At 38.6% G+C, this 26,967-nt stretch overlaps 1 protein-coding gene and 1 long non-coding RNA gene across 7 annotated transcripts in view; one reads left to right on the top strand and one right to left on the bottom strand.

Annotated features, from left to right (window-relative positions):
- The window catches only part of INTS8 (integrator complex subunit 8), a 53,668-nt gene extending 43,592 nt beyond the window's left edge, over positions 1 to 10,076 (bottom strand). For 4 of the 6 annotated variants that reach the window (XR_013486289.1, XM_020968676.2, XM_020968672.2 and 1 more), the window contains exons 1-7: positions 9,763 to 10,076; positions 6,681 to 6,855; positions 5,480 to 5,620; positions 4,975 to 5,046; positions 2,672 to 2,723; positions 1,944 to 2,009; positions 1,444 to 1,626 (exon numbers count right to left, since the gene is read on the bottom strand). Coding sequence is in view for 5 of the 6 variants with exons in the window: in XM_020968676.2 (XP_020824335.1) it covers positions 1,444 to 1,626; positions 1,944 to 2,009; positions 2,672 to 2,723; positions 4,975 to 5,046; positions 5,480 to 5,620; positions 6,681 to 6,855; positions 9,763 to 9,892 (819 nt within the window). In the remaining variant the exon portion in view is untranslated. The remainder of the gene's footprint in view (positions 1 to 1,443; positions 1,627 to 1,943; positions 2,010 to 2,671; positions 2,724 to 4,974; positions 5,047 to 5,479; positions 5,621 to 6,680; positions 6,856 to 9,762) is intronic. The other 2 variants (XM_020968685.2, XM_020968690.2) reach the window with 2 other exon arrangements.
- A 157-nt stretch (positions 10,077 to 10,233) lies between these two features.
- Positions 10,234 to 17,467, top strand: LOC144457015 (uncharacterized). The gene is made up of 2 exons (XR_013486288.1): positions 10,234 to 10,531; positions 11,267 to 17,467. It is a non-coding gene; the product is annotated as an uncharacterized LOC144457015 (long non-coding RNA).
- The last annotated feature ends 9,500 nt before the right edge of the window (positions 17,468 to 26,967 follow it).

Here is a 26,967-nt window from a genome sequence, read left to right as displayed (position 1 = left end):
TAAATTTAATTCAACTAACATTTATTAAGCACTTACTATTTACAGAATACTTTGCTAGGAGAGGTGCAAAATTTACTCAAACCATTTGGCCAATAACATTTTTCCTAAAAATGTTGTCCAGAGTCCACTCACACTTTCCAAAACAAGTTCTACTTATTGTCTTATTATCTCCATTTTACAAATAGGGAAAGAAAAGTTATCTATTTACATATAATTTGTAAAACCAGGTCTAGAACTCAGGTCTCTTAAATCCCAGTCTAGTGGGGTTTTTTCCTCAACAAATCATGCTACCTATTTCTACATTACTTTGATAATTTTCTTTTTTGGGGGAAAAAAAAGGTCACTTTTAAGCATAAAGTACATGCATATATATGAGCTATTATTCTTAAATTGAGCATCATAAGTATCTATAGCACTTTAAAATACTCTATAGCCAAGTCAAATAATAAGACTGTCTTCCCACTATACTGATTTCAGATGCTACCAAACATCAGAGAGCCATCTTTTAATTCTCTGATTGACTTTCTTCCCTCAAAGTTTGAAAGAAATAATGGAAAGGCTTTTACTATCTGAGGCAATATAATCACTTTGACCCTCAGTAACCTTGTCGCTATCCAGATCTAGCATCATCTTCCCCTTCCTCGGTATTTGGAAGCAGATTTCTTCCCCATTAGATTGTTAACTAAGGTCAGGGACTGTCTTTTGCCTCTTTTTGTATCCTTAGCACTTAGCACAGTGCCTGGCACATAGTACGCACTTAAATAATGTTTACTGACTGACAAAAAATTAAAGAAACCAATCCCATGCAACTAATAACAAGGCTGCCAAAAATAAAGCCAAGTTCAGCAGCTCTGATTTTTTTCACAGGTAATAAAATTTTAAAAAAATTATTGAACAGATGCAAAAACAGCTTATTTCTGCCCTCATGCAATTTACAAGTTAGTCAGCAAATTAAGACACAAATGTAAACTTATCAATGTAAGTTTAATTAATTTATATTAATCAATCAAAATAAACAATATCAAGCACTAAATTCATGGTAATCAAGGCTATAAAGACCCAGGGTTTGAGGAAGATAGCCTTATACTCCTTAAAAAGCTAGGAATTTGTTTTGGGCTTTTAGTACCACCAGCTTAATGTCCATCAAGTCATCTAACTTTAAAATATTACTTATCTATTATTCACTATAAAAAAAAACACAGGAAAAGATATCAGAAGGAATAAATTCAAAGGAAAAAATCAACCTTTCGCGGAAAGTTAATAGTAAAGTGTCATAAAACTTAAGAGCCAAATTCTTCAAACAAAAAAAATTGAATATATCCTTGTTCAAACAAAAACTCAAGTAGTCAAGAAAACAACAGGAAAAAATTTAAATTAAAGTACAAAGCTGAGCTTATTTCTATATTTATAAATACAATAACAACAAATAATTTAAATAAGTACCTGGCATTGCATCTCCTCAGTTTTTATTATTAATCCAGCTGATAAACTCTCAGTTTCTCCATTTACCATACCTGGTTCCATAGCCAATAAATCCAGTGTTCTCATTGTATGGACATAAAGATCCTTGTTTAGTTTCAATGCTGCCTCTAACACTAGAATAGAATCAGCAGCCTGTTCTTTTAGCTACAAATGTTCAAATACATTAAGTTAAAATAGAAATGAGGGAGTAATTAGCACTCAAACAAAATTTACTGTGTGCCTAAGTGCTTAAAAGAAACATCTGCATCAGATACTATGACAGAAAGGAGGACAAAAGGATGAATAAAACATGTTTTCTGCCCTCAAAGAGTTTACAATCTCATTGGGAATAGCAAGACAAAAAGATAACATGAAGTAGAGTATGGAAAAAAAGAGATAAAACAAAGAATTATGAAATTTGAAAGGAGGGAGGGATTTCTTTTGGCAGGGGATAAGGCGAGAGGCAATCAGGAAAAGGATACACCAAAAATGGAGGAGGCTGAATTTAATCTGGATATTGAAGGATGAATAGGATTGCAGTTGGAAATCTGGTGGGGATTTTGAGGAGGGGAGAAGATGGAAAGCTATTAAGGCACAAGAAACAGCATAAGCAAAAACACAAAAATGGCAGAAGTTAAAAAATTGTAATGAGATTTAAATTCTTTCTTTTAATAGACAATCTGAAAAGTTTAATATTGAAGCGAGAAGAACTTTTACAAATATTTTCAGTAAGATCTGCATTGTTCAGCATAGGCAAAATATATTAATTTAAAAGAAAACTTTTGCTTCCATATTCTAAGTAAGTTTCCTAAGATTTACAAGTAATATACTATCAAATCTCTATTTTTTTGCATTTAAAAAAATCCATTATTTAATATTCCAAGGTTTCTAAGTATTTAAGGCTTTCTTCAAATTACAGTCTGTAGAAAAGTGGCAGAAGAAAATAATTTGAATAATTAGTAAAAACTGGTATAGTCCAGTGAAGAGTGCTAAACGTGGACTGGACTAGATGAACTTTAAAGGTCCCTCTCAGTTCTAAATGTATGATTCTAATAAAAGCCTATAATCATAATCCAACAGCAAAGAACTAAACTTCACTGAATCTTACAGTTGACACTCATCTAATACCATACTATATTTAGTAGATTGTTTTTAACATGCTTGAATATGTTTCAAAATTCTAAAGTTATTAATTGACATTAGCACTCACCACTTTCAAAATGGTTTCTGTTAACTCCTTCTCTTGCTGCATTTGATTCATACTAAAAGGGTGAGATGAAAAGGAAATATTTGAAAATGAGAATTAGGAAGCACATTTGATTTACATTGTGGAGGAGCCAATAACTCATTATATTCAAATTAAGTCACTTAGCAGAGAAAATTTCAAATAACAGATGTCAAGCATTCATCTTACAAGCTTAGTTCCCCTGAGTATACAAAGAATTCCTTGTATAAATGAAACCACAGGTATAGGACATATCCCTATGAATAATGCATAGTTTTTAGCATAGCAATGTTTTATATCCACATTTTAATTAATATTTTAGTATCTGCTTTACAAAAATAATCTCAATCTGAAAATAGGAAATTCCAAAACCTGATGTTAAAGTATTAGAGCACAGCAATTTAGAGGGTTCAGATCTGTAACTTCATTGGAAAAAGAAACTCCTCGTGATAAAAATACCCCTTACCAATGTAAATTTGTAACTACTCATTTTAGAGAGTTGCCTGGGTCTATGAAAGGAAAGGGACTTGCTCAGGGGTCACATGCCAGTATGTTTCACAGGTAGCACCTGAACCCAAATCTTCCTGACTCAGACTGGCTTTCTATTCCCTTCACCCCATGATGTACCAAAGTATATGTGTTAGTAAAAATAAATAATAGTAAAAGCACTACTTGTAACTCTTCATCTATCAATTATATACGAAAAGATACTGAAAACTGCTTAATTTCTAACTACATCTAGTTTCAGCTATATGGAATGAAAGAAGGAAATAAACATTTATTAAGCGCTGGGCCTAGAGCCAGGAAGATCTAAGCTTAAATATGCTCTTTCTGATGCCAGGCCCTGCACCCTACCACTGTGCCACTGTCACCAACTGCTTCTGTATAAAACAGTAGCATTAATACAGAATTGCAGATTTCAGGAAACTTCTAGTAGCATATACAAATATGGCAAAGGCATTAATAATCTCTAAAGGAATCATTATACAAAATTAATTTTCCATCATCTTCATTTGTTAATCTTCCAAATTCTTGTTAGGAATCATTATATAAAATTAATTTTCCATCATCTTCATTTGTTGATCATCCAAATTCTTGTTAACACCGTGTTCTAAAGATTTGTTAACACTAATCTTGATTATCTTTATAAATAGCACAGATCCAGGACAGAGGGGAAGAATATCTGAACCAAAACACTTTCCTCCCCCATACAAAGAAAGCAAAAGCTGAAGACCTGAACGAAAAAGAAGGCAACCCTGGTTAAACTGGTGATAATATTCATCTGAACGTGGGATGTGGGGTAAGAAAGAGAGGCAAAGACCACTGAGATCCCATGACATGACAGTCAAATTATACACATGTACGTGAGTTTGCGTGTGCGTGTGCGTGTGTGTGTGTGTGTGTGTGTGAGAGAGAGAGTGTGTGTTTATGTGTCACTTTGAATCATGTGTTTCTTTAAAAAATTAAGAATGACATCATGGCCCTACTTACAGAGACTATAAAATATATTTTTAAACTATTAAGGCTAGAACATCTTGTGTGTGTTTGTATATAATGAATGCACTCTATATTTTCATGTAAACAACTGCATGGACTTTAGGAAACTGGCTCTCTGAGTACTCTATTCCTTTCCTAATAATCTAGGAAGAAATACTTAATCTACACTATTTTAAGATAGTTAATATAACTTTTTTAAACTTTATTTTTCTTGAGGGGTTTTTTTAATCTGTTTTCTTCCACAATATGACTATTATGGATAAGTTTTGCATGACTACATATGTATAACCTGTATCGAGTTGCTTGCCTTCTCAATGAGGGTGGGTGGAGAGGGAGGAAGGGAGAAAACTTGGAACTCAAAGGCTTAAAAAGAAATGTTAAAAACTGTTTTTACATGTAACTGGGGAAAAACAAAATATAAAATATAAAATTTTTTTAAAAAGATAGTTAAATGTATACTGGACCATTTGAGAGGCAGCAGACAGGTTGGGCTAAAGTCTCAACTCCACTAATCACTAACAGTACCACTTCAAGCATATCATCAGCTTCTATAACACTTTCCTTATCTACAAAATGAGGATAATACCTGCAACTACAAACCTCATAAGGTTATTGTGAGGATCAAATGAGATAAAAATATATAAATCATATTAAGACATTATATTTTCCTTTTCATGACACCAGAAATTTCTAAAGAGGTCAGTTTTTTAAAAACCTTCCAGAAATCCAATTCTGACATAAATAGAACTCAACAGTGGTTTCAATACATCAAAGTACCCTTGCCAACTTACACACTCAGTTGGGGAGGTCCAGGTTTCACCTGTCTGATGGGGAAGCTACTTTGAACAACTGTTCTAATTGCCCTGAAATAAAAATACAGAATTTAAAATAGTTACAAACATAATAATTAAATACATTTCCCTCAAAAAACTCAACTTAAGATTTTCTTATAGTATAAAACAATTGAGGTTTTGAATAATGAATAATATTTCTGAAATCATTACATAAGGGAGCACAAGCTGCTCTTTACTGATGTTTAAAAACTAACATCTAGCAGTTACAGAAATATCCTGGCAAGTCAAGTTTCCCAGAGCACCCAGGGAGGAATGTTATCTGAATACCTATTACATCCTCAAAGAATGCCCTCACAAAATTTCATATCTTTTGGAAATCCTACTACACAAAAGGAAGCTTCTGTTCATGGTGGTTACAGCACTCAAAAGAGATAATATTAAAAGTAAAAGTGGAACTTGTTACATTGAAAGATGCCTAGCACACTACCATCTTTGGACTTACCATCTATTGTAGAGTAGAATAGCCATGGTAGTAGTTGGAGGTAAAGTAGATAGATCCATATCTACATGTTTTGTCCCTGGAGGAACTTTACTGATACACAGCAGTTCATTCAGTAACATATTTAGAACAGGAACTGACAAGCTAAAAGAAAGCAAGCATATTCTCTATTGGTTGGGTTTTTATACTTTTATTAAACGCATCCTCCACTAAAGTCCAATTTTGAAGTCTCACAGCATGAAGACAACTTGAGGTTTTTGAAAGCTATACTAGCAAGGATCTTAACAAGACAGTAGGCTTTGAATACAGGCCTGGAAATATAGGCCTGTACTGACTTCTACGAATCAATCTAAGTTTGAACAGGCAAAATTGGCCACCAGGTCATGAATTTTTTTATTCCACAGAAGATCTAAGGCACTGAGGAACTGCATGTGATCTAAATCAATTAAAGTACCTGCACCAAAATCAACACAAATCCTTGAAGTTTTAAATATCAGATGCATGAAGAACAAAAAAAATTTTCAATGTATATAATTCAAATCAAAGGACTCCAAGTACAACTCTAAACTGAAGACTAATCTAGCAAATTGAACACATTTGCATAAAATTATTTTCCAATTGTGAAAACTGTTCACCTTAAAACTATTTATTATTAATAAAGAAACATGTTTTTCTTTTTGCTGCCTAAGAAAAAATTAATTATTTCTAAACAAATAAAAATTCATTCTAGTACCTCAAAAGATGCAGTATTAATTTTGGAAAGAACTTTGCCAGTAACAAAACTGTCACTAATTGAATAACAGTCTCATTATTATCCACTTCTTCTAAATCAATAACCACTTACTTTTACCACCTAAAGATAAAAGTAATTTCTTAACATTTTAAAAAGTATTTCACCTGATATAAATTTCCTATGGCTACAAAGCTGCCAATACATTCTCTACCAAATTATTTTATCACATTTATGGCATAAAAAACTGTACAGTTCACAGTACTATTGAGTCTTAATCAGTCTCTTTCTTGTATTTTATTTTAAAAGTCATTTATATATCTTACATCTAGATGTATTCTTATACTTACTAAAACATTTTCAAATTTAATTAAGAATAGAAATCAAAATAAATTTACCTTTAAATGCCAGACGTTAAAAAAAAACTAATACCAAAAATAGTACTTTAGATAAATTCAGTTTGAAGTTGCATACCTTTTCTCTAATATGTCTAAATCCCATTTCAAATGAGCAGCAACTTTAAGAGCAAGAAGTTTTAAAATTCGATTTCTCTTGTTATCAGCTGGAGGTTGAACCTGGTTCTGTTCATTAATTGAAGGTTTAGAAGCCTGTTCCAAAAACAGAACTATCAGCTGAACTGGTGCAGGATCTAAGTTAAAAAAAAAAAAAGCAGATGCAGTTTTAATTTTGGTGATATGGAAATCAACAATCCTTTTTCTCACCCTGACTAGATATCCAATCAACTGCTTATACAGGATATGGCATAACCTACTTACAAATAAGTTCTGTGCTATGAGATAGGGTGGGGAGAAATGAGAAATATGTTTCAAGGGGTACAAGGTGGGAAAAGTATGATGTTCTACACTCCCAGCCAGACATGGCATATGCTACAGGTCCCTACAGAACTCATTTGGTTAGGCAGCACTAACCAAATAGCAGCTTTTTTTCTCTTTAAATCATCACATACAGAACCAGTGAACTTTACAGAGAGAAAGTGGGCAGTACTGCCCAAGTAAACCACGCTACTGTCTAGTATAACAGGCTTCAATGATGATAAATGCTATAACAGACAAGGAAAAAAACATACTTTTAAAAAAATCGTGTACTAGCTGTTAGGGAAGCATACCTTTCAAGATTAAGCTGTGTATCTGTTGTATGGAGTGTTTTAAGTTCTCTAATCCACCAAAAACATGCCCAACTGGTATAAGGATAATGAACATGTTTGCTGAATATACTGATGACTATCCCCTGACTTCTATTATAGCAAAAACACTGTAACTGTTAACATTGTCACCTGACTTAATATTCTACTCATCTCTGTGTCTTGAGACTTCTCTAAGACATTTGTCCATCTATAAAACAGAGATGCTGACCTCTAATTTCAGTTAGCTCTAAAAATTTGTGAGGTTATTGCATTTTGTTCCCACAAGCACCTTGGGAGGTAGGTGGGACTGACATTATTTCTCATTTAAGAAATTAAGGAAACAGCAACACAGATTGAGTAAACTAGTAAAACGGAAAGCCAGATCTGGAAACCAAGTCTAACTCCCAGGCTAATGTTTTCTATCCCTTCAAATACCCCAAAAGTTACTGAAGTACAAAAGGTAAGAAATCCTTAACATCCTCACACAATACAGCAACTAATGCTTACTTGCTTTATCATGTATAAAGCTCTTTCTTCACTTTGTGAGGTGAGCAATGTGAGTACAGGCACCCTCATTTTACAGATGAGACAGGTTCACAAGAGTTCCTATACAGTGTCTGGCTTGGGGCAAGAAACCACCTTTTGCTCACTACTCTACAGAGACTATTATTATTATATTCCCATTCCCAAATAATTTATCCAGGGCATACTGGAGAGGCTAGGCTAGTTTCACCAGCATCTCTGGGCTCCAAAAACCCAGAACAAGCTCCAATCTCCAATATTTTCAACCCCAACAGGACCAGAGGTTATGGTGGTTTCTTTTTTTCCTTTTCTCTTCCAGCCCAGCTTACCAATCAACCAGAGACCCAGAGGACCAATGAGCTGCTCCACACCTCTGGCAGCAGTCCCACCCAAGAAGTCAACATCAAGCAGAAGTCTCTCACACTTCTTATATCTACCCAGCAGGCAGGTGGACACTAAGGAAAATTAAGTGAGGGAGAGCAGTAGGACCTGGTCTAATAGAGAGGAGATCTAGAGTTGAGGGTTCTTAATCTTTTCTGGGTAGTAGATCCCTTTGGCAGAATGATCAGTCAGTCAATATGCCCTGATTAAGCCAGTATGTGCAAGACACTGCGTTAAGTGCTAGAGATACAAAGACAGACTTTGGCCTCCAGAAGCTCATAATCTAATGTGAAGTTTATGGACTCTTTCTCAAAATATTCATGAATGCATAAAATATATATAATTACAATAGAAAGGGCACCTAGGTGGGGTCTTGAATAGTCAGGAAGATCTGAATTCAAATATGACCTCAGACACTAGCTACATGACCCTGGGCAAGTTACTTAACCCTGGTTGCCTCAGTTTCCTCATCTGTAAAATGAGCTAGAGAAGGAAATGGCAAACCACTCACAACAATTACGAAGGAAACTAATTATACTGCCTCATGAAATATTTTTCCCATCCAAGTTCATGGACTCCCTGACATTTATCCACGGGCCCCTTGGAGGTCTGTGAACCTCAGGCTAAGAATCCCTGATGTACAGGGAACATAACTTAAAAAACATGCAGGGACCTCTTTTTTTTTTTTTAAGAAAACTCAGTGAGGGAGAAGATTTGAAAACAATGGCAAATACTGCAGATAATATTAAGAACAAAATATAGATGAGAAGAAAAACTACTGATGGATATGCCTACTGTCTCATCACTATACAACATTACTGAAAAGTCTATTACTGTATCATAGATATCTTTGACGAAAATATTTAAATGGAAGTAGCAAGGGCACCAACTTGATTTGGATTTGCCAATAACCTTCCTATTACAGCTATCTAAAAGTAGAATAGACTATCTCGAGCTGCTCTCATTCACGAGCATCTCAAGCAAAGGACCACGGATCCCTTGTGTGCCTGGTGGGATGGGGGGGGTCGTATTATGTGGACAGGAGTAGTTTCAAGGCAAAAAAGGATGGTATGTGTAGCAGGAGGTCATTGTAATGAGAGAGGGATGTGTACGGTAGGGGAGTAATTTCAAGGGAAGAAACGTCCCTTAGGAGAGGGTTAATTTCAAGAGGAGAAACATGAGTGGTAGGGAGCTAAATTTAAAGGCAGAAAAGGAGCTGTGTGTAGTAGGTGAGTAATTTAAAGGAGGTGTGTGCCGTAGGGGATAATTTCAAGGAAAGAAAAGTCGTGTATACGAGAATAATTTCAAGGGAGAGAAAAATAGGCTTGTCTGTTTGTGCGTGCGTGGGCGCGCTGCGTACGCGGGTGTGTGTTTGCGTGCGCACATGCAGCGGCCGGGAGGCGTACACCCTCCCCGCGCCCCTCCCCCTCAAGGGCTAAGAAGCTCGGCCGAGGCGAGACGGCGAGACCCCGAGTTCCCCCGATGCTGCCGGTGGCGCTAGGCTCTTACCCGGGCAGGGCTTACGCAGATGCTTCTCCAGCAGCGATTCCTCCAGCAGGAACTCGAACCAGCACGTCTGGGGCGGGGTGCGGGGCCGGCTGGAGGTGGCCGCCTCCCGGTCCGCAGCCTCCGCGCTCATCCTGCCGCCGCCGCCGCCACCGCCGCCCCCTCCGCCGGCCGGGCCGGGACCGCTTCCCGGATCCAACCTGAGGCTGTAACGCGGGCCTGCAGCGGAGTGACACGGTATGGGGGGCCTCAGAACGGACCACCCAAACGCCAGCCGCGCTGCGTACCCAAGCTGACAAAATGGCGCCAGGCGCGGCGTCGTGTAACGAGCGCGGTTCCACGCCCCCTCCTCCAGGGCTCGGACCAATTAGCTCCCAGAGCTCGGGAGAGGGCGTGGCCACTCCTCAGACCCCGCCTCCCCTGGCGGTTTTTGAAAGACTACTGGAAGGAAGGAGGGAGGGAGGGAGGGAGAGAGCGAGCTAGCAAGGGAAGTGGGGTCAACTGTGTTGAAAATTGACCAGCCAAGCCCTGGGTCTGAGGTTGTGATGGGAAGAAGCTAGCCGCTCCTCTAAGAACATCTGCTGAAACTGCATTGATTATGGAGACCTGGCAGTGCCCGATCTCAAAGTAGACAACAAAGCAATTATCAATAACTCATTTCGGTGCTGATGAAAAAACAGATCACTCAACGAGTGAAACAGAGCAAAACAAACACAACGTAAAAGAAGAGGAAGGACTGAACAAGCATTTATTAAGTGCCCATGTGTACAAGGTACTTTACAAATATCTCATTTGACCCCTTACTACAACCCTGTATGAGATAGCCTATTATGATCCCATTTTCCAGATGAGGACAGGGAGGCAGCCAGAGGTTAAGTGATTTGCTCAGGGTCACACATAGTAAGAGTTGGAGGCCGAATTTGGACTTGTCTTCCTGGCTCCAGGGCCAGTGAATCTATACACCTTATCAGCTAGTTGCATCTAATACTCTAGTATTGGATAAATGCAAACCCCCCCCCAGCTACCAGGATAATACTTAGGAAGTGACAAAAACTGTTTGGAATTGTATAGCAATATAGAAGAAATTAGATTTAGATCTGTCCTGCATACATTATGCTGGATGAGTTTGATGATATTGTTAAGAATTCAAAACAGAAGGAATGAAAGGTGTTAAGTAAAGGTAGGTCAGGGTTGAAATTAGTGGGTCCTGAGCTTCCCCTTTCCAGTAGGAGGTCAAAAGACATACTGCATTGGTACTACCCACATTCACTGAGTCTAGAAAACTTGAAGTCTCACACTTTACTATATCTGTGTGATGCTGAGCAAGTCACAGCCACTTTGAGCCTCCTTTTCTCATCTTTAAAATAGGAACAATAGCTATTTCACAAGGTTATTGTGAGGAAAGTGTTTTTTAAAACTATAAAGCAATACATAAATATGAAGAGTTATGTTGCCATCATGTAATTATATAATCAGTTGATGTTAGTATTTGTCCTTCATTTCAAAGAGGACCAGTGACATCCTGGAGTGATGTCTTGATGCCTTGACTTTCAAGTGAATTGGATTTAAGTGAGACAGAGTTGCACAAAGTCGTTGGCCTCATCCTGTCTTCCAGAGTCATCGAAGTCCAGTGCCAGGACAAAAGTCAAGATGGTTAGTGATGGCCCTGGCCCAGGGTGTAGTGGATGACCTTCGCATCTTCAATGTCTGACCAAGCTCTCTACAGTGCCTACTTTGGCTGCCTTCATGACCACTGGAACAAGTTGTTCTTATCTGCCCATTCTGCCAGAGAAAGTCTTCATGTCCTTGAGATACACATACTTCTAACTCACCGATGGGTTTGAGGCCTGTCCATTACCCTCAACCTGGTTTAGGCCATTTGCCAAGATGCTTTACAGGGGTGTGGCTGCTGTGAAATGCTACAGCTCCTTGGAGCCACAGGTGAGAGTTGGGTGAAGGCGGATAGCAAATGTGGATGAGCAGCCCTGAAAATGGCTTGGCAAGTGTTCATATCAGTCTTTTTTTTTTAGGCAGTTGGGGTTAAGTTACGTGTCCAGGGTCACACAGCTAGTAAGTATCAACTGTTTGGTCTGAGGCTGGATTTGAACTCGGGTCCTCCTGACTTCAGGGCCCATGCTGGCAAGTGTTCATACCAGAGGTGCTAGTCCTCACTGAACAAAAATACCCAGACAGAATGGTACTAAACTTCCTAAGTTGTTCCCTAAATAAAGTTTCTCAGACCTAGGTTAGCTTACAAGAGTCCCCTGCCACACCATTCCTTTTCTGACATAATTAGAGAAAAATTGGATAGAGTGATACACATACCCACAGTGATTTGGAAATCACCCACCTGGGGACCCTGGGACAAGCTCCTTCATTGACTGGAAGGAAACCCCAAACTGCTCAAATCAATACCTTGCTCCCCACTCTCCCCAGTTTAACTTGACAGCCAGTTCATTAAAAATGTACTCTGTTTCCATCATAGGCAGTTAAGTAGGGACTTTGTTTTTAATAGGGGTCTAAGATTAAGTATAAGTAATTACATGTTCTTGAAAAGTTGTGAACTAATTCTTTACCCCACTCCCATCCCCCCAATTTCTACGCAGCCAACAGAGAAGCAGTGTATGGTAGTGGTTGAATAGCTGGCTTCATTGCCAGGATAACCTGGGTTCGAGTCTGACCTCTGACATGGACTGGACATGTAATTCTGGGCAAGAGACTTGAATCTCTTGATGTGGGCAGCTAAGGAGACAAGTCAAAGGGAAGATGAAGAGCTGCAGTGGTAGAGGGACCTACCTCAAAGTAAAATCAGGTCTAGTCTCTATACGTTTGCAAATTATTTAGGTCCGATATCTCCGTTCTTTCCGGTTTAAAAACATGGTGATTCTATTTGTCACTATCACAAAATTAGGCACTTTTTTGATGACAGTGAAGAAGGGGAGTGTTGGGAGGAGGGGAAGAATTCACAACTGTCAATCCACTAGTATGCAGCAGGGCATGTTGGGGTGTATTTAACATTTATATTAGAGTCCAAGAACCCTGAAAGATATTGTTGAGTCTGAAATATGCCTGCTTATTAGCTTAACTCTGTACCATTTACAAAACCAGAAGAACCTGGCTCATTCAATGGAAGTACACTTCAATAATGCCATGAGCATTAAGATAATTCTATAAGGCTGTAAGAAAGATTTTGTACAACTTTCTCTCTACACACACACAGCAGGGCAACCGAGGGCGCAGTGGATAGAGTGGGAGGGTTGAAGTCAGGAAGACACATCTTCCTGAATTCAAAGCTGGCCTCAGACACTTCCTAGCTGTGTGACCCTGGGCAACTCACTTGACTCTGCCTCATTTTCTGTAAATTTCTATAAATCTATAAAATGGACTGGAGAAGGAAATGGCAAACTACTCCAGTATCTTTGCTAAGAAAACCTCAAATGGGATCACAGCGAGTCAGACACAACTGAAATGATTGAACAACAACAACAACTACACATAGGCATATCTAGTTATAGATTGGCTATATAGATGCAGAAAAACTGAAGTGATTTATACGGGATGTCAGGTTTAAACTATAAAAGCTTAAAACTGCACTAAGAGTTTTGGAAGACACTGTATTTACACCTGCTCTTCATATTTGAAGCATTATTTTAAATTGATGGAAGATCGTGCCTGATCATGTTTTCTTCCTCCATTAAGACTAAGGATGTTTTATGTTTATCTTCCCATGTTTCACATTCTTCTGATAATGTGATAAACTCTTCCCTTATAAAACTTAGCCATAGGGCAGCTAGGTGGTGAAGTAGCTAGAGTGCAGCCCTGGAATCAGGAAAACCTCAGTTAAAATCCTGCCTCAGACACTTAGAAGCTGTGTGACCCTAGGCGAGTCACTTAATCCTGATGGCTTCAAAATTTTTTAAAAATTTTTTAAAAGGTAAAACAGCCTTTCTGCATTGACTCCGCATGGCATAGGAGACTAGAAAGGCTGTAGTGAACAGTATAAGAAACCTTTTTTGGAAAGAGTTCTAACCCATGGGGCGAATCATTGGAAACCACAAAAGAAAAAAAATGCTTTATATTTTTAACATTTATTTTAAAGAGGAAAAGTATAATGATACCTATCCTTTTTTAAAAAAAATTTTTAAACAGGAAACAAGCCTATTCATTAAATAAAACAAATTAAAGTTTTACAAATACACTTTAGTTTTTTGGGGGCAACGGGATTAAGTGACTTGCCCAAGGTCACATAGCTAGTAAGTGTTATGTGTCCGAGGGCAGATTTGAACTCAGGTCCTCCTGACTCTAGGACCGGTGCTCTATCCACTGTGCCACCTGGCTGCCGCCTACCTGCCCCCTATGCTTCAGTTTTATGTAACAGCCAGTTGAGAGAGACAGCAGAGAGAAGGAAAAAAGAGAATAAAAGAAGGAAGTAAGGAAAAGTCATAAGAGGCATAGAGAAAAGCAGACCAAGAAGTGGCCCTATAGACCCATTAAGGGAGAGAAGGACAATGAAGGCTAACCTACAAATACTGATTTTCTTTGAGGGAGATGGAAGAAAACCTTATATAATTTGTGACAAATCTTTAAAAATTCTGCCTGAAGCTTAAATGTATTGCTGGGTTGGACATCCTTCTTTTCCTCATTTTTCACAGGTGAAAAACCTTAACCAGAGTAGAAATACTCTGGAAATTGTGGGTACTTTCTATAGGAAGAAAAATCTATTTTTTTATGGAATAACTAATGTTGCCATCTTGTGGCATTTCAGGATATTGTCAGTAAGATTAGGATACAAAGAAAGGTATCAGACAGTCCTTGGCCTCAAGGAGCTCACAGTCTAATGGGGGGGAGACGACACATAAAAAGATGCTGAGAAGGGGGCGGAGGAAGAGGTTAGCCAGCTGTGGGCAAAATGAAGTCCTTCAGTTCATGGTGGGAAGTCGTGTGAGGAGGTATGAATTTCAGAGTTCACCTTGCAGAGTGATAAATTTATTGAGACCATGAAATCCAGGGGGTCAGCCAGACAGAAAAAGCATTTCTTGAGTGAATTGATGAATAATGATTCAATGAAGTCACTTTCTTGCTAAGAAAATCAGCAAGCACATGCTGCTCACCAAAGTAGAGTCAGTCCCACAGGTCTCCCAGGCTTCACCTAGCTGACCTCACACTATCTTCCTTTATAACCATATCTGTTCAGTGACAGATATATTTTTCTTGTTACTACATCATCTAGGGACCTCCATTTCTACATCTCTAGTGTCCACAGGATGAAGGGCTGCAATGGCAAAGACCAGTCAAGTCATATTGTCCAATAATATCTGGGCACCCAGAAAACAAAATGTCAATTTCACTGAATGATACTTTTTTTCTTTAATTAGTAAAACTACTCCAGTATCTCTGCCAAGAAAAGCCCAAGTTAGATATGACTGAATTGAGTGAAAAACAATAGCAAGAAAAAAGTAAAATTTCCTGGTCTTATACTTTCACATGGGAAAAACTAAACATGATCCTTTTGAATATAGACAAAAAGAATCAAGATGCTTGGTTTATTCCTTTCACTGGTTGTACTAGGATTTCTTTGACATGATTGAAACAGAAATTATTCATTCTACTTTAGTATAAGCCCTAAAGAAGCCCAAAAACTAAGGATAAGGGAGGAGCCAACCCCTTGGCAAGTATTTGACTCCCTTCATTTTCTGTGGCAGCTAGGAGCAATCTGGCTTCTGGATTTTATTTATACACTCTCAGAAATAGCCAAAGGATGACTCTACTATTCACTGTATTGTTAAATAAGAGGAAGATTTCCTAAGATAACTGATCCACAGAGGTAGGAAATGATAGTGGGAGAAGTCTGGAAACCTAAACTTAAACCAAAAGAATTTCTAATCTATATATTATATAGTTTTATCTTGGTCTACCACAAACAATAAAACCCACTTAAGTTATCAAGGAGCAGTTTGGTAGTGGGAGAAGTCTGGAAACCTAAACTTAAACCAAAAGAATTTCTAATCTATATATTATATAGTTTTATCTTGGTCTGCCACAAACAATAAAACCCACTTAAGTTATCAAGGAGCAATTTGGTACAGTGGAAATAGCACTGACTGTAGAATCGTAGGAGCTGAGTTTGAATCTCATCTTTGACTTAGTACTTGTGTGACCTTGGGTAAGTTAATGAACCTCAGATTCCTCCTCCGTAAACTGGAAGGATTAGACCAAATGGCCTAGAAGGCCCTTCCAGTTCCAAGACTATGGTTTTTATGACACGTTGGCAATGCTATGCAGCAGAGTAAGGGAAGGCACACTTATGTAGAACCTATTATGTACTAAGCACTTTTTGTTGTTGTTCAGCTGTGTCCAAATCTTTGTGACCCCACTTGGGATTTCCTTGGCAAAGAAACTGGAATGGTTTGCTATTTCCTTCTCCAGCTCATTTCACAGATAAAGAAATTGAGGCAAACAGGGTTAAGTGATTTGTCTAGGATCACATAACTAGTAAGTGTCTGAGGTCAAATTTTAACTCAGGACTTCCTGCCTTCAGGCCCAGCACTCTATTCATTTCACCATCTAGCTGCCCAAGTACTTTCATTTTTTTTTTGGGGGGGGAAGCAATTAGGGTAAGTGACTTGCCCAGATTCACACAGTAAGTGTCTGAGTCCAGAATTGAACTCAGGTTTGCCCGACTTCAGGCTGGTTCTCTGTCTGCTGCACCACCCAACTACCTCAAACACTTTTACAAATATTAATTCATTTGATCTTCACAATAGTCCTGTGAGACAGGGTGCTATTATTATCCCAATTTTGTAGAAGACATTTCTTCCTCTTTGAAGAAACTGAGGCAAAGAGATTGTGACTTGCCTAGGATCATACAGCTAGTATGTATCTTGAATTCAGGTCTTTAGAACTCCAGGCCAGGTCCTCTAACCATAGTTGCTAGGCCTGGGGTCAGAAAGACTCATCTTCCTGAGTTTAAATATGACTTTAGACATGTTAGACACTTACTGTGATTCTGGGCAAGTCACTTAACTCTGTTTGCCTCCGTTTCCTCATCTGCAAAATTATCTGGAGAAGGAAATGGTAAATCGCTCAAGTATCTTTGTCAAGAAAATCCCAAATGGAATCATGGACACAACTGAAAAATGACTTAACAACAATAACAACAACATAAAAAGGATGGGTGAAGGGCAGCTAGGTGGCACAGTGGATAGAGCACCAGCCCTGAAGTCAGGAGGACCTGAGTTCAAATCCAGGCTCAGACCAAACACTCGACACTTGCTAGCTGTGTGATCCTGGGCAAGTCACTTAACCCCAACTGCCAAAAAAAAAGGATGGGTGAGTTCTAGGCAATCTTTTTTTCTTGTCTGTATCCGCTTAAAAAAAATTATTCATGCTATTCGCCTTTATATCACAGTCATTTCAAATCCCATGTCTCCTTTAAAAGAAATGATAAATGACATAAGAAAAACATCTGATATAACGATGATATATGACAACACATAATATTCTGTTCTAGTTGGTCCCCAGCTTTGTTGTTGTGAAGAAGGAGGTGTGTTACGTTATCTCTAATGTTACCTGCTGTCTGCTCTATGTAGATTTCTTGTATGTTGTCTCCTCCACCAAAGTATGTACTCCTTGAAGGCAGAGATTGCTTTTGCCTTCTTTTTGCCCCAGTAGTTAGTACACAGTGCTTAATAAATGCTTATTGATTGTTTATTGATTATCTCTTTTCTAGAAATTCTATTGGTTTTTCAAGTATTCAGGTCCAGCTTCCTTTGTAATCTTTTCATTTACATTGTTGTAGCAATTGTATATATTGTTCTTTTAATTCTTTTCTCTCTGTGCCAGTTCCTACAATCTCCCCATATGAAAATTTTTCACGTTTTTTTATTATTCAATAATATTCCATTACACCTATCTACCATAATTCTTTCAGCTGATGATGAGCTACTTTGTTTGCAGTTCTTTGCTCCTAGAAAGAGGGTCTCCATGAATACTTGGGAATACAATGAACCTTCAGTTCTGTCTTTGCTTCTGGGGACAGAGGAGAGGAGCAACCAGCCACTCTTTCAGCACCATGGGCAGCACTTGGGCATAGTATCACTCCTGCCCACTACAAGCTAAGGTTCACTGTGCAGAGCAAACAAAGCAGAATGTAAATGAAAATAACACTTAGAAGAAGCTAAAATCAAATTAATTGCAGTGACCGGTCTTGGATCTGGAAAACAAGGGATGAAACACACACCTGTCTCTAAATAAAATTTTCTCAATAGAATGTTGCCTACTATTACATGTGCTTGCTTTGTCAATCACAATTGTTTAATTCTCTTACATTTTTCCTTATGAAGAAAGATATAAGAGGGTGGAGCCAGGATGGCAGAGTGAAAGCAGTGGCTTGCTTGAGCTCTCCCCCAAACCCCTCCAAATACCTATAAAAAATGGCTGTAAATGAATTCTAAAGCAGCAGAACCCACAAAAAGACAGAGTGAAATGAATTTCCAGCCCAAGACAACCTGGATGATTGATCAGAAAGGTATATTGCGCTGTGCTGGTAGAGGAGCACAGTTTGGTGTGGGCGTGCAGGCCGCAGCAAACCTGAAGCAGGCCTCAGAGGACTGAATCGCTGGCAGCTGTGACGGTTTCGACTCCTCAATCCACCAATGCCAAAGACTATGGGGTTAGTGGGAAAAGTCTGTTTCTGCGGTGCTGAGAGAGGAACGTGGGGTCTCAGTTCCTGTTCCCTGAGAGCATGGCCCGGGGGGGGGGGGCGCTGCCTCCTGAGCGTCCAGCCCACAGGCTGAGGGGGAATCCAGTGGCTGATCAGAGAGGGATTGCAGGGATCTCTTTGCCAGTGCTGAGGCAGGAATCTCTTGCTTTGCCCATGCTTGGATCTGGGTCACAGTTCTGGGTGGTGGTCCAGGGGTGAGGAGGAGCGCTGGTGTGGTGGAGTTTGTAGTGGCTGTGGAGAGGAGCCCCTCCTCACAGTCCCAGGACAAAAAGTAGTACTTGTGGTCACTAATAGACCAGAGCACAGGCCAGGAAAGGAGTAAACACCTTGCACCTTATCATACTACCTTGAAACAACTGAAAATTTACAGGTCCCTACAAGTATCTCTGAAAACAGCTGTATAAACCCCCAAAGCTTGGGACAGTACACTCTCCACATTGGAAGCAGACTCTTACCTTAACAAAGAGTTTAAAACTCAAGTAATGGGCTGGGATCATGAGCAAGCAGCGCAAAAAAGAGTCAGACCATAGAATCTTTGGTGAAAAAGATCAAAATATACAACCAGAAGAAGACAACAAAGTCAAAGCTCCTGCATCCAGAGCCTCCAAGAAAAATATCAATCAGTCCCAGGCCTTGGAAGAACTCAACAGGGATCTTGAGAAGCAAGTAAGAGAAGCAGAGGAAAAACTGAGAAGAGAAATGAGAGTAATGCAAGAAAATCATGAAAAACAAATCAACAGCTTGCTAAAGGAGACCCAAAAATATAATGAAGAAAATAACAACTTAAAAAATAGCCTAAGCCAAATGGAAAAAGAGGTCCAAAAAGCCAATGAGGAGAAGAATGCCCTAAAAAGCAAAATTGGCCAAATGGAAAAGGAAGTCCAAAAGATTACTGAAGAAAATATAATATTCCAGAGGGCAAAGGAGATAGGATTACAGCCAAGAATCACCTACCCAGCAAAACTGAGTATAATCCTTCAGGGGAAAAAATGGTCATTCAGTGAAATAGAGGACTTTCAAGCATTCTTGATGAAAAGACCAGAGCTGAATAGAAAATTTGACTTTCAAATACAAGACTCAAGTGAAACATGAAGAGGTAAATAGGAAAGAGAAATCATAAGAGACTTATTAAGGTTGAGCTGTTTACATTCTTGCATAGAAAGATGATATTTATAATTCATGAGACCTTTGTCAGTATTAGGGTGGTTGGAGGAAAAAAATTATATGTATGTATGTATAGATAGATAGATAGATGGCACAGGGTGAGTTGAAGATTAAGGGGTCATGTCTGGAGAATAAAATTAAGGAATGAGAGAGGATTATACTTGGAGAAGAAGAAAGGGAGAGGTAAAATGGGGTAAATTATCTCACAAGAAAAAGAAAAGACAGAAAAGAAAAGGCTCTTACAGTGGAGGGGAAATGGGGGAAGGTAAGGGAATGAGTGAATCTTATTCTCATAGGATTTGGCTTACAGAGGCAATAATATACACATTGGGTATGGAAATCTGTCTTACGCTACAGGAAAATAGGGGGAGAAGAGGACAAGAGAGCAGGGGGTGATAGAGAGGAGGGCAGATTGGGAAGAGGGATAATCAGAAGCAAATACTTCTGAGGAGGGACAGGGTCAAAAGAAAGAATAGAATAGATGGGAGGGCAGGATAGGATTAATGGAAATAGAATTAGTTTTTCACAACATGTCTACTATGGAAGTGTTTTGCATAACTGCACATGTATAACCTATATTGAGTTGTTGCCTTTTCAGTGAGGGTGGGGAGGGAGGAAGGGAGAAGATTTGAAACCTGAAGTTTTAAAAACATGTTTTAAAAAAATGTTTTCACATGCTACTGGGAAATGAGAAATACAGGAAATGGGGTACAGAAGTCTATCCTGCCCTACAGGAAAACAGAAGGGGAAGGGGATAAGAGAAGGGGGGGAGAGATAGAAAAGAGGACAGACTAGGGGAAAGGATATTCAGAATGCATGCCATCTTGGGGTAGGGGGAGGGGTGAGATGGGGTGAAAATTTGGAACTCAAAATTTTAAAGTAAATATTGAAAACTAAAAATAAATTTATATTTAAAAAAATAAAAAAGAAGGCTATATTGGGAAATGACCATACTGTTTAAAAAGGCATCAATAAGCATTTTGGAAAAAAGAAGATTATATGATAGCAGCTTATGTGTGTTAGGCTTCCCATTAACACCTGCTGTGGCAGATGCTGAGAAATCCGGAAACTGAACTTCAATCAAGTAAGATGCTTTTTCTCTTTGTCAAAAGATGCCTGAGTAAAAATAGCACCTGTTTCAGGGTCACTGGTGAAAAACTAATAATCTAGGACCCCTCATTAGGAAATATGTATCCAAAGTAAAAGATATTTAAAGTATTTTCTTCCCCCTGGGTATCATGGCCATATTCAACTATGTTCTTTATTTGTTCTACATATTTATTAATACAATAACTAGAGGAGTACTTACATTTTTTATTCATGGAAAGTAAATGTCAAGAGTATCAGAATACAACCTTTCCTATTTTAATTCAATTTTAAAATTCATTCATTCAGAATTCCTCAAGAACTCCTTAAGTGTGAGGCACTACATACCAGGCTATATACCAGGGTTATAAAGATGAAAAATAACAATTATGTTTTCAAGGAACTTACAGTCAATAATGGGGGTGGTGTATAACATATACATAAATAAGTGTGATACAAGGTACAATGTCATAGAGCCAAAAACAAAGCCAGGAAAAAAAAGATCTATGAAAATTAGAAGGGATAGAGAGATCACTTCCAGCTATTTGGAGTGGGGATGGGGAAGACATCAGAAAAAGCATCATGGAAGAGGTGGTCCCTAAGCTGGGCACGAAGAAAGAGAATTCAAAGGGGAATAAAAGAAGGGAGTGCATTCCAAGAACAGAGCTCTGTCCCAGAGGTGGAAGAGCATAACTCAGGATTAGGGAACAGTCAGCATTCTAGTGTGAGGCTGGAATATGGAGTATGTGAAGGGGCTTGGTGTGAAGTAAGCCTGGAAATGTCTTTTTGAGTCAGATTGTAAAGGCCCTTAAATGTCAGGTTTTTAATCCTCTAGGCTCTCAAACATTTTGGTCTCAGAATTTTTTTACATTCTTAAAAATTAATGAGAACCTAAACAAGCTTTTGTTTATGTGGATTATATCTATCAAAGTTTATTTTGTTAGAAATTAAATCTGATCATTTTAAAAATTAATAGATTTTAAAGTAACAAAAATAAACCCATTACATGCTAACATAACATTTTCTCAGAGCTGACTTCTATTTGATTTTTTTTTTTTTGGTGAGGCAGTTGGGGTTAAGTGACTTGCCCAGAGTCACATAGCTAGTGAGTGTTATGTGTCTGAGGCCAGATTTGAACTTGGGTACTCCTGATTCCATGGCTGGTGCTCTATCCACTGTGCCACCTAGCTGACACTCTCCTATCTGATTTTGCATTCAGTGTTGTAATATACTGTTTTGGTTTATGTATGTGAAGAAGATTTGGCCTCATATAGATATGTAGTTGGAAAAGGGAGGAACATTTTAATAGGCAAATAATGTTTTAGTGCTATTATGAAAGGGCAGCTAGGTGGCACAGTGGATAGAGTAAAGTGAGGAAGACTCATCTTCCTGAATTCAAAGCTGGCCTCAGACACTAGCTCTGTGACCCTGGATAAGTCACTTAACCCTGTTTGCCTCAGTTTCCTCATCTATAAAATGAGCTGGAGAAGGAAATGGCAAACCACTCTAGTATCTATGCCAAGAAAATCCCAAATGGGGTCGCAGTGACTCAGACATGACTGAAACAACTGAACAACAAAGTTATTATGAAAATTAGTTTTGACTTCACAGACTCCCTAAAAGCATCTTTGGAGGTCGCTAAGAGTACACTTTTTGAGACCTACTATTAGAGATGTTAGAGGGGCAGCTAGGTGCCGCAGTGGATAGAGCACCAGCCCTGAAGTCAGGAGGACCTGAGTTCAAATCCGGCCTCAGACCAAACACTTGACACTTACTAGCTGTGTGACCCTGGACAAGTCACTTAACCCCAATTGCCTTAAAAAAAAATGTTAGGGATCCTTGAAGTTTGTAGGAAGGGGATAAGACCAGTTCAGAGCAGATCTGTGTAGGATAGATTTTCAAAGGGAGAGACTGGCTTTAGGGAAACTTGCCTAAAAGACTATTTTATGGAGAACTCACACAAGGCAAGCACTCACATGGTGGTCAGAAAAAGTGATATAAGAACACTCTCAAGGTCTCTTTGAAGAACTTTAGAATTAATTGGGTGGCATGGGAGATACTGGCACAGGACTGCCCAGCATGATGTGCCCTCATCAAAGAAGGTGCTGTGCTCTCTGAGCAAAGCAGAATTGAAGTAGCTCATAAGAAATAACAAGAAGCACAGATTTAGAGAATCCATCCCAAATGTTCACATAGACTATTTGTGCTTGACCTGTGGTAGAGCATTCTGAGCTCATATGGGTCTGAGGAGCCACAGTCAGACACACTGTAACTTGACTCTAACGTAGTGATGTCATTTTGGTCTTTTTCAAGAATGAAGGACAACAACTATTTAATCTTCAACTGTCTCTTAGAGATCTCAAAATTGATGTCCTTTAGGCACCTCAAATTTCACATGTGTAAAATGTAGAGGGCTTATACTGATGGGTTTGAGGATTTAGGCCAGGCTGGGTTTTACCTACAGCTTGTCCTTAGTCTGAGGGCCACCTAAGTCAGAACATAGGCTCTCCAAGCTCTCCCTTGCTCTGTCTTTCCCTTGAGAACAGAAGGACCTTGAAAGATAACTGGAAAGTGAGGAGATGTTTCAGGGGGTGCTCCCCCCCCAGTTACTGTTTCCATGAGAAAAATAATTGTTGATACTTGTGCCTTTGCTACTCTAGCTTCTGTTCCCACAAATGGGGTATAAAAGCCCTAACCCTCAGATCAATAAACGGAACTGGTTCTGGACCTGTTACCCACCTGGCCTGTGTATATCTTTCTCTTTTATCATACTCGACCAGCAGTTAATCACGGTCATGGACGCAGGTGTCTGTGACATAAAATAGAACTTATATCTTTCTGTTCAAACCTCCCTCTTCTGAATTTCCCTATCACTGTCAAGAGGACCCCTATCATCCCAGGAACCCAGGCCCACAACTGTGTTCCTCTGGACACTCATAGAGAAGGTAAGGGCAGAATGGTTTGGGGAAAAGATAATGATTTAAGTTTTGGATATGTGTGTAAGATAATCTACTGGACATCCAGTTCACACGTCTGAAAAGAAGTTGGAGATGTAAGACTAGAGGTCAGCAGAGAGGTCAGGGCAGGATAGATAGGGATGAGAGAGGATATGATCGAGAGTATGAGTGCAAGCATTTGCCCTTGCCAATAGGAGAGCTACTTACCCTTTTAAAAATGAGACAAACTGAGGTTTGAAGTTTTGGAGAATGGGAGGGGAGGGAACTCATGATGAATGGCCTTCATCTTCTCAATAAGATGTGGGAGGTCAGTTCATCTGCTAAGAATGGAAATTGAAGGTGAAATTGGGGACATGAGAAGAAAAGGTTTAGAATAGCCACTGTGGAAGGGTGATAGGGAGTTAATCTGAAAACAATAAAAGGATTCCGGTTCAGTAGTGACAGTCTAGTTGAGGTTAGATACCGAGACTGGCAATAGAATCAATGGGCTTAATTGAATGCCTACCTCTGGCAGTTCTTGGCAGTTCTGGAGGAGCAAGAAGGTGGATAATAAAGGGTGAGCCAGGGTTGTGGATTAACAGAGTAGAAACAGATCAAATATTTCATAAAGTATATAATGATACCATTTAAACAAGCTGTAATGAAAATGTACTTTAAAAAAAACTAGTTCACAAGTGTTTTTTTTTTTTAATTGGGCAGTTGGGGTTAAGTGACTTGCCCAAGGTCACACAGCTAGTATCAAGTGTTTGGTCTGAGGCCGGTCGGTACTCTATTCACTGTGCCACCTAGCTGCCCCCCGCCTTTTTTTGATCAAAAAGTTTAATAAATTTTAAATGTTTAACTGAAAAAAAAACCAAAAATTCATTTTTATGAGATTTTGAGTTCCATATTTTTTTTCCCTCTCTCCCCTCCCCCTTCCCCAAGACAGCAAGCAATCTGATATAGGCTATACTTGTACAATTACATCAAACATATTTCCACATTAGTCATGTAGTAAAAGAAGAATCAGAACAAAAAGGAAGAACCATAAGAATGAAAAAACAAAAACAACAAAAAAAAGAAAAAGAAAATGGTATGCTTCAATCTGCATTCAGACTCCATAGTTCTTTCTCTGGATGCAGATAGCATTTTCCATCATGAGTCTTTTGGAATTGTGTTAAATCATTGCATTGCTGAGAAGAGCTAAGTCTATCAAAGTTGGTCATCACACAGTGTTGCTGTTACTGTGTACAATGTTTTCTTGGTTTTGCTTACTTCACTCAGTATCAGTTCATGTAAGTCTTTCCAGGGTGTTTTTCTGAAATCTGCCTGCTCCTCATTTCTTATAGCACAATAGTATTCCATTACATTCATATACCTCAACTTGTTCAGCCATTCTCTAACTGATGGGTATCCCCTCAATGTCTAATTCTTTGCCATCACAAAAAAGAGCTACTAGAAATATTTTTGTACATGTGAGTCCTTTCCCCTTTTCTATGATCTCTTTGGGATACAGACCTAGTAGTGGCATTGTTAGATCAAAGGGTATGCTCAGTTTTATAACCCTTTGGTCATGATTCCAAATTGCTCTCCAGAATGGTTGGATCAGTTCACAGTTCTACCAACAATGCATTGGTGTTCCAATTTTCTCACATCTCCAACATTTATCATTTTCCTTTTTTGTCATATTAGCCAATCTGATGGGTGTGAGTTGGTACCTCAGAGTCGTTTTATTATGCATTTCTCTAATCAACAGTGATTTAGAACATTTCTTTTCAAATGACTATAGGTAGCTTTAATTTCTTCATCTGAAAACTGCCTGTTCATATCCTCTGACCATTTATCAGTTGGGAAAAGGTGCTTTGGTTCTTGTCCATCAACTTAAAAAATTAAGTATAGTCATAAGTCTAGGAAGAAACATCAGAATAGGAAATGGAGGGTCTCAATATAACTGACATCTCAGATACTTGGCAGAAGATTAACTAATGGTGGATACTATTGCCAAACTTCAAACTCTGTAGCAGTGATAGGGCCAGGAGAAGTTGCATATGAAAGTTAACAAAAGCAATCAATAATATTATTGGACAGAGAATCTGATGGAACCTCTATAATTAAATAACAGATTCTCTTCTATTTTCTGTCTATACTATCTCATTTAATGATCTCATCAACTCCCATGGATTCAATTATCACCTGTATACTTATAATAATAATAGCTAGCATTTATATAGCATTTTAAGACTGCAAAGAAGGTCTCATTTAACCCTCATAACAACCCTATAAAGCAAACACTATTTTACCCTTATTTTGTTGATGAAGAAACAGAGGTTTAACAGAGTTCACCTAGGAGAACAGAGTATATACATTATGACCAAATAAGACGGAAAGTTAGTGGGAATGGACAAAGAATCTTGACAGATATTTAGAGGAAATGGCTGAAAAATTATTATATTTATTCACTGAAATTCACTTATTTACATGTAAATATCTATAAATAAAATTTCCTTAGTTCTATTGACATTTGATATTGAATTTATAATGAATCCTTTTTAAAAAAAGAAAATGATGACAAATCCATGCAGGAGATAAGATGTAGCCAAATATTAAGCAAGAAAAGCAACTTTCATTATATTTAGAACTGGCTTTCAGTGAACAATGTTGAGTTGACATATGGCAAGATTTTACAGGAACTGGAGTGCATATTTGGTTGTAATATGGAAAGAAAGAGAAATATATGAACTATGTGAGGGAAGAAGCCTTGTTAGCTTATGGTGCAAGACTGAATGCCTGGGAGGATGGTAGTACCCTCAGCAGTAATAGGAAATATAGGAAGAGGAATGGGTTTTGGGGGAAAAGATGAGTTCAGTTTTGGACATGTTGAGTTTCAGAGGACCATGGGACATCTAGTTTGATATTACAGCTGGTGGTCAGAGAGGTTAGGGTTGGTTAAGTATAACTGAGAATTATCAGCATAGATAACGCTGATTGAAACTATAAGAACTGATGAGGTCACCAAGGGAAATAGGATTGAGGGAGAAGAGAAGAGGATTTAGGACAGAACCCTGAAGGAACAGGAAGGATCCTCATGGTTAGGGACATCCAAGGTGTGACCTGTATGAAGATCTAGCAAAGGAGACTGAGAAAGATCAGTCAGATAGGTAGGAGGAGAACCAGGATAGAGTATTGTCACTAAAACTTAGAGAGGAGCAAGCGTCAAGGAGAAGAGGGTGATCAGTAGTGTCAAAGGCTGCAGAGAGGTCAAGAAGGATGAAGACTGAGAAAAGGCTATTTTACAATTAA

Source organism: Phascolarctos cinereus, unplaced genomic scaffold (genome assembly GCF_003287225.1).
Source record: "Phascolarctos cinereus isolate Bilbo 61053 unplaced genomic scaffold, phaCin_HiC Scaffold_4;HRSCAF=312, whole genome shotgun sequence".
Lineage (NCBI taxonomy): Eukaryota > Metazoa > Chordata > Mammalia > Diprotodontia > Phascolarctidae > Phascolarctos > Phascolarctos cinereus.
Note: the sequence above shows the minus strand (reverse complement) of the source record. Positions and strands in the feature narration are given on the sequence as shown.